Raw genomic sequence first — 20,163 nt, forward strand, 5'->3', positions numbered from 1 at the left:
AAGTTTTCAGTAGGAAAAAAGCCTCAAGCCCCCAAACGACAACAACAGCTTTGGCCTCAATGACCCATAGTTCATATAAGAGAGAGATAGCTCTCCTGTGTTAAGGTCCTAGACACAAGGGTCAGAAGCACAAAGTAGAAAGCAGCAACAGTAACACCAAGGGAGGCTCGTGCTCATTTTGTAAAAACCACTTGGTATGTGGACAAATGTGAAGTGTTGAAAGTTTATCCTCAACGTGCCTTTAAAGAGCACCCATACCTGTTAGTCAGGCATAATTCTTCTCAAGTGAGTTGCATTTTTGATGAGTTAAAAGTAAACGCATAATGAAAAATTTCTATAGTATGCACGAATAAAGTATCTCTTGGTGCAAAACACCTGTAATGCATATAAACTAGTGTGATTTCAGAACTATGGTTTGGGTTGTATATTACCATCCATAATAAAATTAGTAAGAATTATTTGAAGTAATGCCCTCAGTATAATCTGATATCATTGGATAAACCTAGCCTCCTCCTTTCTCCCCACGCCTCCTTTACTTCCCTCCCTCCTGTACTCCTCCGTTTTCTATTAATGACTACGTCTTCTTCCCAAGTTTATATTCAGCATGAGGTAATCAATGTTATCAGGGAAAAATGAGATCATTCTATTCCAAAGCCAAGACTTTTTTTTAAATGCCAAGATGGGAGAGGCTATGCAATCACAACAAAGCTCCTGGGCACTAATTTAAATGCCTCTTAGAGTAGAAATAAGTCCACTGTGGAAGTAAGCAGACATTATATTGTAGCATCACAAAATGGGTCTCAGAGATGAGATTTTTATATTATTTCTCCTCTGCTGCAAGCATAATATTTTAACACTCAATCTTTTGATATATGTAGATGTGTCTGTTTTTCAAGATTAGCAACAACTTAGAGTGAGTACATAATTTTCCCTGGTGGAGTATTTCTTCAAGCCTAAGTCCCAAAACTGGGGAATGCACCTTATCACAAGTCTTTGAATAACCGAGGTCCTGATTTCCTCTTCTGACACATGCTTGAACCCCTCCTTGCAATATAAAACACATATGACATCTTTCCCACCATGGCCTTTGTGATTTCCAAAGGTTCACGACTCACAGGCTATAGTAGAGTGGGAAGGCAAATTAGAGTTTACACGACTAAAAATACCATCAGTAATTACAGACTTGAGAAAAGGAGCTAGAGGCGCATAGAAACCATTATCTTTCTTGCGAAAGATACAGCCTTACTCTTCCAGGGGAGAAGGGGGCAGCGGTGCATCTGTCTAGTTTTATCAGACTTAAGTCTGAGACTTAAGCCACGGAGCCTGCGATTTCATAGGGCACTGGTACAATGCCTGGCTGCATCAGAAGGAGAGGCTGATAGTAATGGAAAACTAAACATTGAAGGTAAACCAAAGCAGGATATGTGGGAACTTAGTGTGACAAAGTCATTCTGAAAAAAAAAGTGTCAATATAAAGAATAAGCAAATAAGTAAAAATTGGAAAGTAGCCACATTGTGGAGATGAGGGATAGACCATTTGGCTGGTCTCCATTGCCTGGAGAGTCAAGTTTTCCCAACATAATGCAAAAGCTCTGAGAGAGTCTTCAAATGCAACTCTGTGTTCTTCAAACTAAACCACAGTACAGAGAAGTGGTGTTTAACTTCCTAAGTGCTGCCTTTGCTTTAGAACAGATGATAAAATGGTGTCTATAAAGTAACCAAATATTTTGGGTTTGCAACTCATCGATTCTCTGTTGTATTTGTTCAGAACTTGCCTCTGATCCCCCTTTCTGTCTGTCTGTCTGTCTGTCTGTCTGTCTGTCTGTCTGTCTGTCTGTCTCTATGTCTCCTGTGTCTCTCTGTCTCTCTCTGGGTGTGTAGAAAGAGGTCAGATTTAGAATGAGCAGGATCGATGGAATTGTGTCTCAATAAACCTTAATCTTAAAAACAGATAGTGGTACCAATTTAAAGACGTAGTGTGGTATACTTCAGTAACAACATCTCTAGGAAATCATGGACATAGATCACAGCATTTCAATTTCCCAAGTTTTATTCGGTAGGTGTGGTGGTTTGAAAGAGAACACCCCTCCCCTCCATAAGTTTGAATAATTAGTCTGCTGCTGGTGGAACTGCTTGGGGAAGATTAGGAAGTGTGGTCTTGTTGGAGGAGGTGACTCACAGGGGTGAGTTTTGAGGTCTCAAAAGCTTCTTGACATCACCATTGCACTCTTTGCCTCTTGCTTGCATTTGAAATCTGAGTTTTCAGCTGCTCTCAATATCATGCCTTTGTTCTCCAATCGTGGTCTCTAATCTAGAACTCTTAGACCAATCAAATATTTTCTTTTAATGATATTTTGTCACGTCAGTAGAAAAGTAACTGAAATAGAAGCTGACATAGCCAGGAAGGGTTTTCTGATCCTTTGTAACTAACTGAAAAAAATCCGAGTTAAGGTACCAATTCTATTGCTCTGTGATCTCAGATAAACTATTGACTTTCAGTACTGCACATTCCTCTATGATTCCAGAAATGTCATGGCGTTTCTGTAAGAATTTGGTGCCATAGTACGAGTAGAAACACTTCATTGAGGGAGGCATTATGCGAGCAGTTACAGTTGGTAATAGCAAACAGTAACAGCAGAAACATTCCCGGAAAGGCACTTGAAAGAAATGATAATGTAGTTCTGAAATCCCTCAACAGCCACTTACCTAGCTAAGGGAGGGGTATATCCCTGTGAGACACATCCCTGCCTCCCATCCCAAGTCCAACAACTTGTTTACTAGGAAACCTATAGCCACACAAAGCTTCTGGGTCCAGGAAACCAGTTCAGAACCCTCTGTCATTATTATTGATAAACCTTTTGTTCATTGAATAAGAAACAAACCAGCCGCTGTGCTGTACTGGGTCCACTCAATCATCTCATTTATGGTTAGGATATAAACAGTGGGGAGTCTGGAAACCCTAATAAATGATGTTCACAGGAAGAGGGCTTGCAAATGCAGCAGCAGCTAGGAAGCCATCAAACCTCCATCTTCCTCTAAATCCATGTCTGTTGTAGGCAGGACATAATAATTGCTTCATTGCATTGAAAAACTCTGAAGGTTAATACGCCTAATGGTGGTCTTGCCATTAGCAGCACACTATGCTTGCACACAAGAGACAATCAAGAAGGGTTGATTGAGACTGGAGAAGTTGAGACAGGAGGATTTTCAAATGAGCTTGGGTGGCATTGTGAGACCTAATATCATTAAAATGACATGGCAACTCTGAAAATAATCAAGGAGAAATTGTTCCATAGTTGATTCCAAGTGAGCTTTCAGCCTGTGTACATTTTCCATGATTATCAAACTGTTTGGAAACTCCATGAAAACTGATTCTGTTGGATGACCTAAGAGGAAAATACACCAGGATATATTTTCGTTTACCTGACAGAAGCTGTCAGAGCAATTCACTCCACATTTTAAACACATTGCACACAAATATTGTTCATTGTTATAAATCACTTATTGCTTTGTCGTTCTCAAACAACGTGATGAGAATTTTCCTACCCTGCAGGAATCCATTGTTTTTCCCTTGTCTTGTGTGTCCTGTGGATCATTCTTTCAGCAATTTCTTAATTGCTCATCATTGATTAATTTTGAAAAGTTCTTTCTTAACCTAAGAACATAAGCGAACATTCAGGATGCTAACCCCAACCTTGATGTCCTGGCATAGGCACAGGGCTCGATTCTTTATAATTGCTTTAAATCAAAGTGATTTGGGCTACATAAAGAATAAGAAGATTGGGCTAGGCAGGAAAAGGTCATCTTCTCAGAGAAACTGACTGCTAGAAGAGAAACAGTGAAGAACGTTGAGTAGCTAAGAGCCTGTGACATTGATTGATGAATTCTCCTTGACATTGGCAAGATGAACCAAAACTATACCACCGTACAGTTTTCCTCTTAGGTCATCTAACAGAATGTGTTTTCAGAGAGTTTCAAGGCAGTAGCAATCTGCTGACCCAACAGAACTCATACTGAGGGACAGCATGAAAAACCGAACCAATGCATGTGTGTATACGAGCAAAAATAGGCTGTTCTCAACTATTAAGCAGTCTCACTCTCCTTCAACACTACACTGCCAAGAACAATGAGTAAGCTTTTGTAACGAGTCTTGACTTTGGAGAGATATTTTGAGCTCATACATTTGCAGCCACTTTGGAATTTGGGAGGAGAATTATAATTCTTAATTGTAGAGAGAGAGATTGTGTGTGTGTGTGTGTGTGTGTGTGTGTGTGTGTGTGTGTGTGTGTGTACAATGTGTACAATGTGGTTATGTACAATGTTATTAAAAACTGTAGTAAAATTCATTGTGAATATATATGAATCCATTATTTTCTGGTTCAAAATACATAAAAGTTCTGGTTCTTCAGGGAGTAGAAGCCTCATTTTTTTTTCTGTAGGTTGAGGACATGATTGTGTCAGAGCACAGGAGTGGCAGATAGTGCGGCCTCCTGTATAATCAGTGAATCAAAGAACGAGTCAGCTTTAGGTACCCAGTGGCTGTCATCACTAGCACGCCTTTACCTCTAAGCACCTTCAGCTAAACACTACATACATCATAAGACAGTGCACATAGTACCAGAGGGTTCTTCATGGTTTATTTTGTGGGCTTATTTTGAAATGGCGTCCTCTACTGTTAGGATACAGTGACTTTTAGCACATGCTTTGGATGCTGTATGGAGCCTGTTAAATGTTTTTAGAATATTATTAACACAAGAGGATTCTGAGGTTGAACTCCATGTTTTAGAACCCCTAATTTGTTTTGTTTTTCATTTGTCTTTTGCTCTTTTTTTCCTGCAAAAACTGCAGTTCTCCTCACAGTCTCTGGACAACAATGAAATGCTGCTTCTTGGGTACACTGTGTGATTCTTTTCATGAAATAACCTCAGTAGCATCCTCAACCTCGCTGAAGGTCAAAGGTCATTAAGGTGCTAGTACCTAAAGGCATGGGACTGCTGATTACTAATTGTAGATACTTCTAAGTCACCAACTTGACCTGCAAGGTGACAGGGAGTGGAATGAGCCAAAGATATGAGAAAGGACTCAGTTCCAGGTCTGTGAGGGGAGTGTGTGGATCTCTGAGAACCATATCTCTAGTGATGTAAGGAAAGTTAACAAACACTGTGAGAACACTGTTTTAATTCTTAAGGGATGAGGTAAAGGTCATACAGAGTACAGAGTCAAGAGACTCTACTAAAACGAGTCTAAAAGTGACTGTACCCTCGTAGCCTGGATTCGGGGGCCTCTTAGTCACTCTAGGGGGAGTGCACTCGGGCATCTGTGTCTAGGAAAAGGTGCTTCACTTATTCTAGGTTTCCCAGCAACAGTTCCTGGGTGTCACTGGGAGTCAGAGGTCACCAGAGTTCTTCGTTCCCTAACATAGTAAATAAAAGATGCTACAGTTGTTATTCATGAAGGCCAGAAACTGATAGTGACCTTCCTCTCTGTATGGTCTGCCTATAAGGCTGAATGAAGTATTAACCTAGGTGTGAGATAGGGGAATAGTAACATTTTTTCCAATTACTGGAAAGAAGAATTTCTACAAGATAAGCCAGCTGAGTACCAGTGGATAGCATCCCCATTTCCCACCAGCCAACCTTTAAAAATTACTTGGAAAACCATAAATTGTAACATTTATCCATCCAATTAGAGTCAGAAGCTCAGAGACAGAAACTGATAAAAAGTCAAGGTCATGGGATAGATGGAAAGGCCAATGGAAGACTCATCCCTGCACACATACCTACCCTGTATACCCGCCTCCACTCAGCCATTCCATATTTCCAACTTCTCCCAGGGGCTAGTGAGCCTCACAGTGGGGACCGTTAGCTGAGATACAATGGCTCTTCCTGGCTTAAGCTGGCCCAGAGAGGGTTCACATGTGGAGCACAGGGTTTGGATGTTGCACAGACACTCTCCACACTTGATCTTAGCCAAAAGGCCGAGAAGTGATGCACAGACACTCTCAATGGTTCAGCTTTGACGTCCAGCCATCAGTCAGCACTAGGGACATTCTTAAAAAAACATTGTGTGGTGGAGGTTGATGTAAGATAAAGAACATTACCATGCTTCTCTGAGGATTCATGAAGAAAAGTGTCAAGGATATGAGAACCAATCCAACTGGGGCTGCTGGACAGCAGTAGGCAGATTTTGTGATTCCGCTCCTTCTGTCTCTGAGTTCCCTGTATACTGACGAATACAGGGGGAAGCACTCTGTTTGGAGCAGGACTTTTGTATACCAGAGAGTCAACAAATGATGCCTCTGTTGGCTAACCAAGCTGTGTTCTACAAAGACCCCCATTATCCAGCCAGCACTTCTGGTTGCATGTGGCTGGATAGGAGTGTGTGATGGAGAACATGGTGGGCCACCAGCAAAAGAAATCATTGTGCCCGTTGTCCTGTGGAGGAGGGTGCCATTACTAGATGACCTCACACTTCCCTTCCAGCAGTGTCTCCAGGCAGTCATTCCTATCCACACCACCCACCCTTCATAATGGCTCCACTCCTGGTTTTCCCACTTCAGACATCACTCAAAATAGTCCTACTGCTCTGTATTGTGTCTGCACTGCACGTCTCTTTCTCTAAATCCTACACGCTTTACAACGTGTGCCTCAAGTTAAAGTCTACTCCATGATTTCTTTCTCTCTCAAATTCTCTAAAATTAACCAGGCTAGGCGTAACTACATTTGTTTTTCGTTTCCTTGGTGTTCGTTAGCCTAGAACGGTTTGCTTTATTGCAAATAGAGTTTTCATCTAGTACGTTCATTCCAATTGTGGTTTTCTCTCCCCCGGTCCCTCCCAAATCCTTCCTACCTCCTGCCCTGCCCCACATCCACACCCTTTCTTGCTCTATCTTATTAGAAAGCAAACAGGCAGCTAGAAAAATAAAATAAGATAAAATAAAATAAAAACAAATCAGACTAGGACAAACCAAAGAAGCATGACATACAAAAGCCAAAGAAAAGGTACATGAAACACATGTAAATGCAGAGACATATACATCCACACACCGAGAAATACATAAAAACACAAAGCCAGAAAGCACAATATGTAAATTAAAGTAAAATACATTATTTTCTTTCTCTAACCCAACCCTTGCCATGTTCCCTATTTGTTCACAAATCCATGCCTCTTTTCTTTGATTATTATTGTTATAAGCACACACATATGTAAAATATGTACATATAGACATATACATGTGTGTGTGTGTATGTGTGTGTGTGTGTGTGTGTGTGTGTGTGTGTGGTAGACTGACCAATCAGAATTGAATTACAAATTAGGGTACTCAAGCCTGGGAAAACTCCTTTTCTCAGCATTTCTTAGTTGCCTGTGATTGTTTATCTAAGGGTGGAGTCTATGAGATTTTCTCTTCTGTGTTAGCATGTATGTTGGTGTTGTTATTGTTTGGGCATTGTTTTGTTAGCCATGTTGTTGAGGCATCAGGGCTGTGGCATCTCTCTTTACCCCCGACTCTTACTAGAGTTTTACAGTCTTTGTCTGGTCCATGTATTTTTCTATTACAGTGGTACTCAATCTTTCTAATCTGCTATCCCATAGCACAATTCTTCATTTTGTAGTGGCCCTAACCATAAAATTATTTTCATTGCTACTTTGTAACTGTGATTTTGCTACTGTTATGAATCCTAATATAAATATCTGATATGCACCCCCTAAAGGGATGGCGACCATGCTAAGGTACTTAAAATGTAACTGCGAGTTTCTTTAGATGCAGAGATCTGGTTTTCATATATTTTATATACCTTTCAGATTCTGAGATGCCAGTTTATGTATCATTAAGTTGCAACCCATGACAGCTGGATAAATAGGTGTGGCCCCTGAGACAACAGAGGGTAATGCATGTTGGGATGGATGGCAGAGGCATATAGATTTTAAATGTTTCTAATTGTGGATGTGGGAAGTTACCCCACCACCGTCTCAGGCTGACTCTTTTGCTCTTGCCTCAAGCATCTTGTGCTGGCTTCTAACTTGCAAGGTAGCCACAGATGAACATGAACATTCATTCTTCTGGCTTCCACTATATGCACTATATGCACTATATGCACTATATGCACTATATGCACTATATGCACTTGAAGTGGTGCTACAGATCAAACCCAAGGCTTTAGGAAACTATTCTACCAACTAAGCCATAATCACAACTCTATCTTGGAGTAATTTCTTTACAAATGTTGACATTCTTACATTTATATAAAATAACCCAAAAGGGAAATATCTAGAAACTTCTGATTCTCCTCTCCCTCCCTCCCGCCTTCCCTCTCTTCTTTCCTCCCTCTCACCGTGTATGTGTGTGTATGTCTGTGAAGTCTGTGTGTATGTGTGTATGCCCGTACATAGCTATGTTCTTGCATGCATGGGGTCCTCTTAGTGCATCTTCATATGATTACTTACTTGTGTGCATGAATGTGGAGGCCAGAGTACAGTCGCAGGAGTTAGAAATGTTGTCTTACCTTCTTTTTAAGATAGGGTTTCTCAACATCCCAGAGTTTCCCCTTTTGGCTGGTCTACTCTGGCTAGCCAGTGGGCCTCAGCGAACCACCTCTCTGCGGCCTTGGTGCCAGGATTACAAGTGTCTGATTCCAGGCTGGGTAGAGGGCTGTGCCTGAAAAGGTACCTACTGCCAAGCCTGATGACCTGAGGGTCAATCCCTGGAATGTATATCGTGGAAGAAGAGAACCAGTTCATGCAAGTTATCCTCCAACTTCCTTATGAGAGCCACAGCATGTATGTTTACATTCACATGTTTACATGTGTGTTTACAGGCAGATAGACACGCCTATGCCACTCTTGCCTTTCCTTTATTTTTATTTTTTGTGTATGAGTATTTGTTTGCATGCATGTATGTGTACCCTATTATGTGTGACTGGTGCCCGCAAGGGCCAGAAGAGGGCGACAAATACCTTGGTATTGGAGTTATAGATCACTGTGAGTCATCTTGTGGGTGCTAGGAACTGAATTGGGGCCCTCAGCATTAGCAGCCAGTGCTCTTAATTGCTTATCTGTCCCTCCAGTCTCCTGCCTGTCTTCTTATCATCGACCTGAGTGTTGGAACTCACATACCACCAGCCTCTGGGAAATGAACATTGTGTGTTTTCTATTGTGCCAAAGTTTTTCCTTATGACCCTGGCTTTCTGCATAGCAGAAATGAGGATAAAGATGGTGAATCAATTCCTTTGGAATGAATAACCAAATTCAGTGAAAATCCAGAGCCTTGGTCCTGAGTTAGGTGCTAAACTAATTCATCAGCCTCCAGAGGATTCAAGCAGTGTGGAGCTGGCAGTGGGGAACTGAGGGTATCATTATTTGTAACAAAGGAAAATTCAATCTAGGAATTAGCTGCTGTAGCATATCTCAAGAGGAAAAGCTATCTGGACCTGGTATCTCGATGCTTTCCCCGCTGTTTGCTTCTAATACTTGCATATTGCAGTTAGGTTGAAAGGTCATAAACAGAATTTAAAAGTTGAAATGGCTTTCGTAACCAATTTAGGATGAAGAGAAACAGAGAAAGAGAAGATTAATGTCACTCTGGATTATGACTTGAGATAATGAATAGATTACAAAGCTATCCGTGATGGAAAAACTTTGGATAGTAATTTGAGAAAGAGGCCTGTGCAGGCCACAGGGAATGTTTGATTGTATATTTCACTCAATTGTGTTGAATTTGGAGTGTTCGCATGGGTAGAGCTAATGAACACTTGGAAATAGTCCTGCAGTCTCCCAGATGATGGTCATCAGTGCAAGTCAGGACTGAAGCCATGAGGTGTGGATAAAATAGGCCCAAAGAAAACATCAGATGAGAATGGACCTAGCATCCAGACAGATCTTGAGGAAAAAGTAAACCGAGTATGGGGTTGTGGGGCAGGAGAGGGGCAAAAGTCCTGCTTGAAGTTTACAAAGTAGTAATTACAGAGGCAGGAGAGGAGTCTGAGTGAGAGAAGGATGGTTTTGAAGCTACAGAGAAAACACTTTTCAGAGGCTGAAGTTTGGGTATGGGTGAAATGTCACTCACCTCTGTCAAGGGTGAACTCTCACCTAGTTCATGTACTGCAAATGCTTCTGGGAAGTATACCAAATACTTCTAGGTGGTCCAATTAAAACCTTTGGCTTTATGCACACCATGGACGAATGATCAGCGGGCTGTCCCTGTTCTATTAGAAAGTATAGCAACTAATATTGAAGGACAACAATTCTGCCTCTATATTTAGATACTCTCATTTCCTCTCTAACCTCTAGAGCATACCTGTGTCATTGTCACAAGAGAGGCAACCAATATTTCTGGGAACACAAAACAGATTCCTTTGAATGCTCATTAGCCAGATCGCCTACTAATATTTGTATTTTTCAGCCTTGAGTATATAAAATTTAAAAAACATAGCAACTATTCATTCTCACCTTTACCCCTAGGATATCAAAAATAATAAAATAGGGAAGACAGGTTGATACAAACAAAGAGTTCTAAAAAGAAATAGAAAATTATGTAGTCACGCCCTTCAGGTGTTAAAGGTATTTTAATGAGAATATTTATTGTTGCTGAGTTTTCTTGATTGATAGGCTTTTCCCCCAGAGAAAAACCACAGTAATGGAAGGAGGTGTTGAACGTTTGAGACGTGCTGCTATTCTGAGCTATTTTAATAATGTGTTCTGTCAAAATGAATTAAAAATAGTTGATAAATGAGGTAAACACTCAGGCTTTGTAAGCGCACCCAGATCTATTCATCCAACCACGTTTTTATGGCAAAATGTTGAGATTTGTAGAAGACTTTTATGCATTTTAAAATCCAGGCTTGAAGACTGAAGTAATAACCCCCTGCTATGGGGCGTGCAGATCATCAGCCATGCATTGTTCTGAGTGTCTCAGACTCCTGGAGAACTGCTTCTTTCTCTCTATACCTTCCCCCACCCCCCAACCCCTCACCACATGGCTCTCTGCTCTGCAATACCCTTTGATAACATTTAAATCTCTAGCCTTGATCTTGCCAAGAGTTCCTGCCTCTATACCCAGAAACCTACCTGTTATCCCTACTTGACTGAATAAATAATATTCAGCCATCCCCCTCCTTCCAATGTCTAGTCCCCATTGTTCCCTTCCTCACGCCTCCCTCCTTTGCTCCTTCTCCTCACTTGTAAATGACACATACTCTCAGTGGCCCAGGAGCTCCAGCCCAAAAATGCCAGTGTAATTATTCTTCATTAACTGCCCTTCAATAATATTTAATGCATACACAGAATTTTATAGTTTTAGATTTTTTCCTTTTTCCTTTTATATTTGCTTTATATTAACTTGTGTTTAATTTCTTGCTTTTGTATCAATTATTTCAGGCATACAACACATTTTAGGAAACATGGGCATGTTAAAATCATTAGGATAACAGAACAAATGAACATTTCTCTCATCTCAACTAGTTAACAATCGGCCTTCTCCATGGGTGGAGAATGTACACGTCTAATGAAAATCTAGATTAAAATATACTATTACTAACTAGGTAATTCCTATTGTACATTGCATATTTTGACTTGTTCGTCCAATGTAGTTTACAACCTACTTTTAATAATACAACTACCAGGGAGCTCTTATTCCGCAGTGCTTCTGTAACCTTTCAAAACCTGGTTTATAGAGCTATATAAGCCTTCATAATTGTATCATAATAAAGCAGTTTCCCCAACTCATTGGCTCCTAGCAGCTTAGTCATGTTCAGTGGAAATTTTGTTTTCCTAAGAGTCATAACGCTTCTTGGGAATTTTGAATTTCCTGAGGGTGCAGATGCATAGGGCAAGGCCAGGTCAACAAGAGTTATCTCAGCTCATCTATTCTGGGAACTGGGTTGAGGACCAAACCCTCCAAGAGGATTCTTTCTTTTAGACATGTTGAAGGGCTTGAGTATTAAAACCCCTGGGAATATTTCAGACATAAGGAAGGAAGAAGAATGTGGTTTAACAATAAACCCCTCATCAACATCCTCTCCCTTCCAAGAGGTTGCCCGCCGAAGCAACCCTCCAGCCCTCTTAAGATTCTTCCTAAAGCAAGCATCTCCACTTCAATATGGAGGTTTTGTTCTCTTCTTGAAGGTTTTGTCACCCTTCACCAGCATTTGCTGGGTTTCGCTATTCTGTAGGTGGTGTTTAGGTTTTCTTTAAAATTCTTCAGTGACAAAGGAATGCTTTTGTGCAGAGGGACTGATCTAGGCTGAAGTAGGCAGCTTTTCCTCACTGCATCTAAGTACCCAATAAAATAGCTTTAATGCTCAGAAAGATTTATTTTGGCTTAGAGTTTCAGCAGGAGTGGTCATTTGGGTCACAGACTTTTGGTGTCATTGTTTCCCCTGTTTGGAAGTAGAGTGGCTATCCTGTTTCTGACTGCTTCACACTGTTCTTGGAATCTCTTCTGGTTAACCTAAATCATCCAGATATAAAATTATATCCTTGCCCTAAGCTAGAGTCATCTGAGAGGAGGCTCAGTTAAGGACTTGCCTAACCCAGGCTGGTCTGTGGGGATGTCTGTCTGTAGGGGGATTGTTTTGATTCTCAACTGATGCAGGAGGGCCCAGCCTAGGGTAGTGGTACTATTCTTAGACAGCAGGTTCTGAGCTGTAATAGCTAGTGAACAGCATTCCTCCAATTTCCCCCCTTGAGTTCCTGCTCTGACTTCCCTCCAGGTTGGACTGTGCCCTTGACGTGTAAACTGAAGTGAGTACTTAGTGCTTTCAATCATGGTGTTTGTCATGGAACAGGAACGGAGTCTTCATGTTCGCTGTGGGACAGATGAGACTGCCCCTGAAAGAACACTAAACCTCATGGTCTGCTGTTTCGAAACAAAATCTGTCCTGGTGCATGGTAGCAATACTGTAATAGTTTCCAAGCCTGAGGCTGATCCTCAAAAAAAAAATAATAATAATCAAACAACACTAAACCAATCATACAAAAGGAGCTGCTAATTGAAGTGAGGACGAAACAGCCAAAACAAGAGTTCACTTAGTATTGGGTCTTCCAGAATAACAGAGGCAGCAGAGCAATAAACAGCATCCCTGCAGGTTCCTCGGGGGTCTGTTGTTATTGTCTGTAAATACTTTAAGGCTGGGATAGTTTCATAATGCTGATTTTTTTTAAATTAAACTTTAATGAAGGGATTATTTTTAATCACACTATTTTTATCTTCCTTTAAATTACACTTTTGTTTTTTTCAGGGAGACATCTGAAACAGGATATTACCAACAGGCTGGTTGGAAACTTACTAGATAGCTTGTAGCTCAGATTGGTTTACCAGTCCCTGATCAGCCTCTTGTTCTAGCTTTCTGAGAGTCCTGGGATTAAAAATATTGACCACCACGCTTGCTTGCATTGACATTACACTTTTATGGAGTTGTGAGAAATTTGTTTTTACCCTTTGTTTGTTTGATAAGGTTCTTGTTTTATAGCCCAGGTTATTCTGAACAGTCCCCCAGTGACTGGGAGTCTAGGTGTTCCAACCCTGTCACACTGAAAAAACAGCTTTGAAAAATAATGTAATACTTTCCATTGACTGCTTGGTTCACACGGTTATTTTATTAGGATGTCCTTCTCCTGGCCCAATAGGCCTATAGTTTACCTAGATGGCCTATAGCTATGAGGTTCTCTCAGAAATATGGAATCCTAGTGTCTTAGTTAGGGTATATCCATTGCTGTGAAGAACTTCCATTATTGTGGGTACTCTAATAAAGGACAACATTTAATTGGTGCTGGCTTACAGTTTCAGAGGTTTGGTTCATTATTGTCATGGCGGGAGGCAGGGTGGTATAGAGACAGAGATGGTGCTGGAGAAGAAGCTGAGAGTTCTACATCCTGATTGGCAGACATCACAAAAGGAAGACTTGGAGCCACTAGGTCTGGCTTTGAGTTTCTGAGACCTTAAAGTCCATCCCCAGTGATACACCTCCTCCAACAAAGCCACACCTCCTCCAACAAAGCCACACCTCCTCCAACAAAGCCACACCTCCTCCAACAAAGCCACACCTCCTCCAACAAAGCCACACCTCCTCCAACAAAGCCACACCCCCTAATAGTGCCACCTGTTATGGGCCTATGGGGGCCAGTTTTATTCAAATCACTATACTGGTCCCTCACAATCTTCTCCCTACCCTAGAACTTCAAAAGCCCAAAGAATGAATTTGGAAAGCAACTACAGAATACATTAGCCAAAGAGGCTAGTTGTTTATAGGGATCTTAAATTTTCTTTTTTGGTTCATAGCCATGAATAATTCTTAATGTTTATATTAGCTTCAGTTGTTACAAGTGGCTGAGAAGGCTCGGGAATAAATGTTGTAATGTGTCTTGAACTTGTTTGGTTCCCCCACCCCCATTTAGATAGAGCAGGAAGAGTCACAACAGCAGGATGAATCAGTTAAACCTTAACTGTGTTTCCAGTTTCCAACATCAGAAAGGAACGAAGTGAGGAAGTTGTTTATTCTCAGTCCAAATTGACCGTGGATAGAAGTGTTAGTCTGTACACAGGAAGTTGCCTTGGCTATAAAAGTTGCTGTTTCAAACTGTAGACCTGTGAGTCCATCCCAAATAGAGTAGAGAATACCTCTGCTCTTCGATCCGTAACTCTTGTGGCCCAACTTTCATGCACACTCCAATAGTGACAGGAATTACTGGGATGATAATTTGGCAAAAACATGGCTACTGATATGTTATCCTTTGCTATTTAAAGTAGTATGATTGGATGTCCATATCACAAATGCCTGGATTTTCTACCTCCAGAACTGAATTTGTTTAAAAAAAAAAAAAGCATTGTGATAACATTATTTGTCACTTAATCCTTATTTTTCCAAAAAAGAAAAAAAAAAAAAGAGAAAAATTCGACCAGCAACTAAAATTCTGGACAAGAGATTATAAAAACAAAATACTGACTGTCTGGGGCTAGGGAGATGGCTCAGTCAGGGAAGTGCCTGACCTCAGTCATGAAGACCTGAGCTTGGGCCCCTGATACTAATGTAAAAGTGAGAGTGGTTATGCATGTACCCCACCACAGGAGAGAAAGGGCAGGTTAGAGCAGGGTGAGACAGAGGGACTCTCAGGAGCTCACTGGCCAGACAGTCTATTCAACCAGTGAGCTCTGGACTCAGTGAGGCACTTTCTCAAAAGATAAATGTAGAAAGTAATAACAGAAGGCATGGGTAGTGTGATATTGGTCTCTGGCTTCTACCTGCATATGCATATAGATCTGTAAAACACACACACACACACACACACACACACACACACACACACACACACACCATGTACATAACATACACACACAGACTTTCCACACACATACAGGCACACACACACACTACACACACAGACATAATAGAGAGATACTCACTATGCATCCCATTCACACACATAACACACACACATACACACACAACACACACACACAACACACACACATATATGTGTACATATATATATATGTCTCACAATACATACCACACTCACTTACCATACACTATAACAATAAGCACACAGACACCATACACACAACACAAAGACATACAGACACACACCACATCCACACCTATACATCACACGCAGATATTAAAAGACGAAATCTGATGTTATTGACCCAAAAGAGAGTAACTCTTTTAAAACCATTTTTAAATTAATTTTTTTCATAAAATATATATTTATCATTTTCTTCTCCCCTAACTCCTCCCAGATCCTAACTCCCTACCACCCAACTTCATGTTCTCCCTGCTCCTGCTAACTCTGTGTCTCTCTCATACACAGACAAAAATGCAAATTAAAACAAACATAAGACGAATGAGGCCCAAGTAACCAAAAAGCACCTCCCCAACCAAACATGCAGTACGTTTTATGCAGGCCAACTACTCTTGGGCCTACCTAGGTGTGCAGGTGATTTCTCCATTGAAGAAAACTAGTTTTCCCTTTCCTAGCAGGGATATATCTGCAAATAACTACTTGATAGGGGCTCGGTCTTTGTATCTGCTCCCCTTTCAGAGACAGAGACTAACGTAAGGGTGTTGGGGTGGCCTCTGGCACTCTTGCCATGAGAGTCCACTGTGTGAAATGATCCTTCCAGCTTCCCTGGTCTGCTTTGCTGAGTTCATACCAACAGTCGTCCATCCCATTCATCCTTTTTCTCCCTTTTCTTTTGAAACTGATATGTGGGCATAGAACTTAGCTCCAGGAATAGCTCAGAGGTGGTGCTCTCAATTTAGTCAGGAGAAATACATTGCATGTCTGCCCCTTTTGGAAATACTGCCTACTCTCTGTCCTCGTGACCCCATAAGAGCTGATTTCGACCACAATGCAGCATACAGCCCGTAGGGGAAGCATCCCTGCAAATGCACGCAATGGACATTCATAGTCTAAACTCTAAGAATTATATAGCTTACCTATAAAAATAATTCTTACCTTTCAGAGGCTTTGCATGTACTACAGAACAGTTCGGTGCATTAAAATTCATGCCTTTTTTATTTCTTAGGTTCAGGGGGGTTTTCAAAGTATAGCTGTAAGTCATACGAATGCTGGAAAATTCTTACCCAATTTTTCAGATCAGAAAACACCTTCTAATAGGAGTTATAAAACATATTGGAAGGAATCCAAGAGAGCTGTTGAGTTTTTAGATTTTTCTTCCGGTACAATTCTATTTCTGAATATATACCTGGGTCATTTTTTTCCAGAATGCAGTTTTTTTTCTCCCTTTACGCGGGAATGATTACATTAGTTCATCTATTTAAATGAAGCATCGATGTAAAAGCACTAGGTGTCTGTCACTGTTGTCTGTCCTCGTGAGAACGTGCTTTCAAAGGTATGCTTTCCTAACCTTGTATTTAAGAAGTTATGATATATATGCCTTAGGTACACGCCCCAGTTTCCCACATTACCAGACAGTACTCCCCCGCCCTCCAGTTCTACCTACTTACAGAAGCACAGTTTTCAGACTCGTCTTCCACAAACCCAATCTGGCAAGGCGTCCTCTGGTTCTGCAACCAGTAGTCTGTGGACTCCAGCAAGCTATTGCTTCGAAGAACCTGGGGGAACACAGAGAAAGCCTTTCAGGTTTGCCCAGCCAGGGTTTATCTCTAAACGAGCATCTTTCCACTGTGAAACCTGTAGGTGTTTCCTTCCTGGCTTTCCTCCGAGCAGCTGGGTAAGGAAAAGAGGTGAGAGAAACCTGCTGGATTACAGTAACATTAGACTGTACAAAGCATTCTGTCAGGACCTGGCTTGCGGATCTTATCGTTGCTCCTTATAGTTCTTCAAATCTAACACCCGTAACACCAGTGTGTGCTTGGCTCTTGCCTAACTTCCAGACCGAGTGATTGTTTTCGGGCAATGCCCACCGTCAGTGGGCATAGAAGTTCCATTTTTAGTTAATGTTCTCTCACAAATATGAATACGTTTTATTTAAAAACATCCTGTTTTCATTTTTGCTGTACTGCCTACTCTTTATTCCTTTGATTGCACTAACATAGGTACGAAATTGGGCACAATTCTTCTAGAAGAGCTAAGGTACCAGGCTGTTAAAAATATTAGGAATAAGGTGGTTTCCATTAGTAAAAGCATTTTCCCATTTCGCATTAGTAGGTCAAAATAAAAAGAAATTAAATACCCATATCAACAACGCCAGATATGGTTTATAAATGCAGATTTTGGTCTTGGGTTTCCAAGCCTTTTTTTTTTTTCAGAGCCAAATATTTTGAAGATACAATTTCTTAAGTAACCAGATGACTCAATTATGGCTTATCTAAATAATGTACATATTCGTTTCTCATTTAAAATTCCCAATGTTAATCATGGCTCTCTTTGAAGGTGAATGTCTGTTAATTTGTGATTAAACCTTCCCTTAAGCAATGTAATAGATTTAACCAATTCAGCTAATGGCCTCTAAAAATATTTCTAACTCAACTACAGCGAAATACTGTCTCTTTTGTCCTATAAAACCAGACATGTATTAGTTTTGTTGTAGAGTTAACACATAGAATTTATAACCCATATGATATAACACATATAGCATTTCCCCCTCAGATGTGCGACTTCAGTTGTGTGTATCTTCCTATTAAATATTTATTGTTACCTAAGGATGGCAAGCCTCCATCTTTCTTTTGGGATAACATAAAGAGATAATTTGTACATGACCAGGTGGTTGAACGGCGAACTTGGTGCTGCTCCTGAAGATTAAACCAGACACCCGTCCTTCTCATTTCTCTTACAGGGAGAAACTGTTTCAATTGCTGTTTTAATGTTCATTATCTCTGAGTATTTTTGGCTACATTTTTAGAAACAGTGTGACTTGTGGTGGCCCAGAGGCCCAAATACAGAAGCTCATCTAAATAGTGAGAGATCCAGAAAGCCGTTGTCTCGTAAGGAGGCACAGAGAGAGTGGAGACTGTTGTTGGGTTGCATTGTGAGCAAGAAGAAGAAATAAAAAGAAAAAATAAGAAAAAAAAGCAGTTGAAGAGATTCGCAAACATTGAAAATAAATTCAAATTCTTCTCACCCAAAAGTTTTATTGCTTTGAAAATTATATGTATTTCATTAGTGAATATGTTATTGAGTGTTTAACATTGTAAGAATAGTGATGCTAAACACAAGGAAGCAGATGCTGGAAAAATAGATGTTGGTAAAGCAATTGCAATAAAATCAGGAGGACCTGAGTTTCTTCCTCAGAACCCACACATAAAAGCCAGGCTTTCCCAAGGAATAGCCGTGGCTCCTGAGAGCAGCACTTGGAGTTATCGTCTGACCTCATGTGTATGTGTACATGGGACCCTCATGTGTATGTGTACATGGGACTCTGCACACACATGTGCTCCCCCCCCACAAACACAAGGGAACAAAAAATGAAAACTCTGAGATAAGTAAATAAAATAAAAAGAAATTTAAATTACTGTAGATGCTAAAAGAATTTTGAGTTGATAAGTATAGATATAGATATAAAATAATCAAGAACCTTAATTAACTTCACTTAAAGCAGAAAGGCTTCTAAGTCTCTAAATCACCCCCTTGCATAAAACTGCCATTCACATTTATTTCCAAGTAGAATAGTTTGCAAATCTGATTTGGAATGTGAGCTTGGCCACTAACAGCCAAACAGGCCCAGTGATGTAAGCAAGGATTCTCAGCTTCTCCACCTGTGAGGAAGGATCAAAAAACTATGTGGTGGAAACATAAAGGGGGGTTCCCTGAGGAGCCGTGGTGGTTAAGGGGAGTGTGCACTGCAGTGTTGGGAGCATAGAGGGGGTTCTACTGAGGAGCTGTGGTGAGGGCAGGGAGGCAGGGAGGGGGTCCACTGAGGAGCTATGTGTGAAGGATCCAGTAAGTAGTTTATTTTTCTCAGGACATGGTTTGGTTATGACTTGAAAGGAACTATAAGCCATGATAAACATTTGGAAGACTTTCCCAAAAAATATCAGTAAAATGAATAACTTCAGATATGTGAAGGTAAACCTTCTAAAGTATTCTGATCTGAGGTATAATTTTCACTGTGCCTCTTGTAATATTGATAGTTACAGCCAGTGTTGTCTGCAGGGCTAGGAAATTCTGAGAATTGGGCTATTAAAATTCACTTGAAATTGTTACAGTGCTACTATTTCATAGACAAAGGTCTTCACAGAAATTACGATTTTGGTGATACAGATCTTGAGGCTCAAACAGTTTGTAGGTTTTGGGCTTCTGCTCCACATGGCCTTGGATTTAGTTGTGAGGGCACCAAGGGTCTACTTATCAGTTCTCTGAACATTGCTGCCTTCCATGGCCTTATTGCTCCTAAATGGTCTTATTGTGAGTGTTTCTGAAACATCTTTTGTTGTCTAATTTTTTAAAGTAAAAAATGCATTTTATGTTCTTTCATTTAAGGCCAGATTTTCCTTGTTAAGATTCCTGAGTAATGCTTTCCTTTAAGAAAAGTTATGAATGATATAACTGAATTAATTTACTTAATTCAATATGATAATGGGATTGTAATTTCTCATAGGCATCATAGTTTGAAGCCTACGTAAGTTATCATTAGGTCATGGTATCCTGTGCTCATCCCTGGCCTTTCTTTGCTCTTCAGGATTTGGAACTCAATCAATGAAACGGTAACCTCATTAATTCTGCATCCTAGGAACATCAGAGCTT

General features: G+C 40.5%; 1 protein-coding gene across 8 annotated transcripts in view; it reads right to left on the reverse strand.

The window, feature by feature from the left end:
- Sphkap (SPHK1 interactor, AKAP domain containing) overlaps window positions 1–20,163 on the reverse strand; it is a 148,338-nt gene that overhangs the window by 67,700 nt on the left and 60,475 nt on the right. For all 8 annotated transcript variants that reach the window (NM_001395141.1, NM_001395142.1, XM_063267237.1 and 5 more), the window contains one exon: window positions 16,965–17,072. In NM_001395141.1, coding sequence (NP_001382070.1) covers window positions 16,965–17,072 — 108 coding nt within the window. The remainder of the gene's footprint in view (window positions 1–16,964; window positions 17,073–20,163) is intronic.

This window comes from Rattus norvegicus, chromosome 9, assembly GCF_036323735.1.
Source record: "Rattus norvegicus strain BN/NHsdMcwi chromosome 9, GRCr8, whole genome shotgun sequence".
Classification (NCBI taxonomy): Eukaryota; Metazoa; Chordata; class Mammalia; order Rodentia; family Muridae; genus Rattus; species Rattus norvegicus.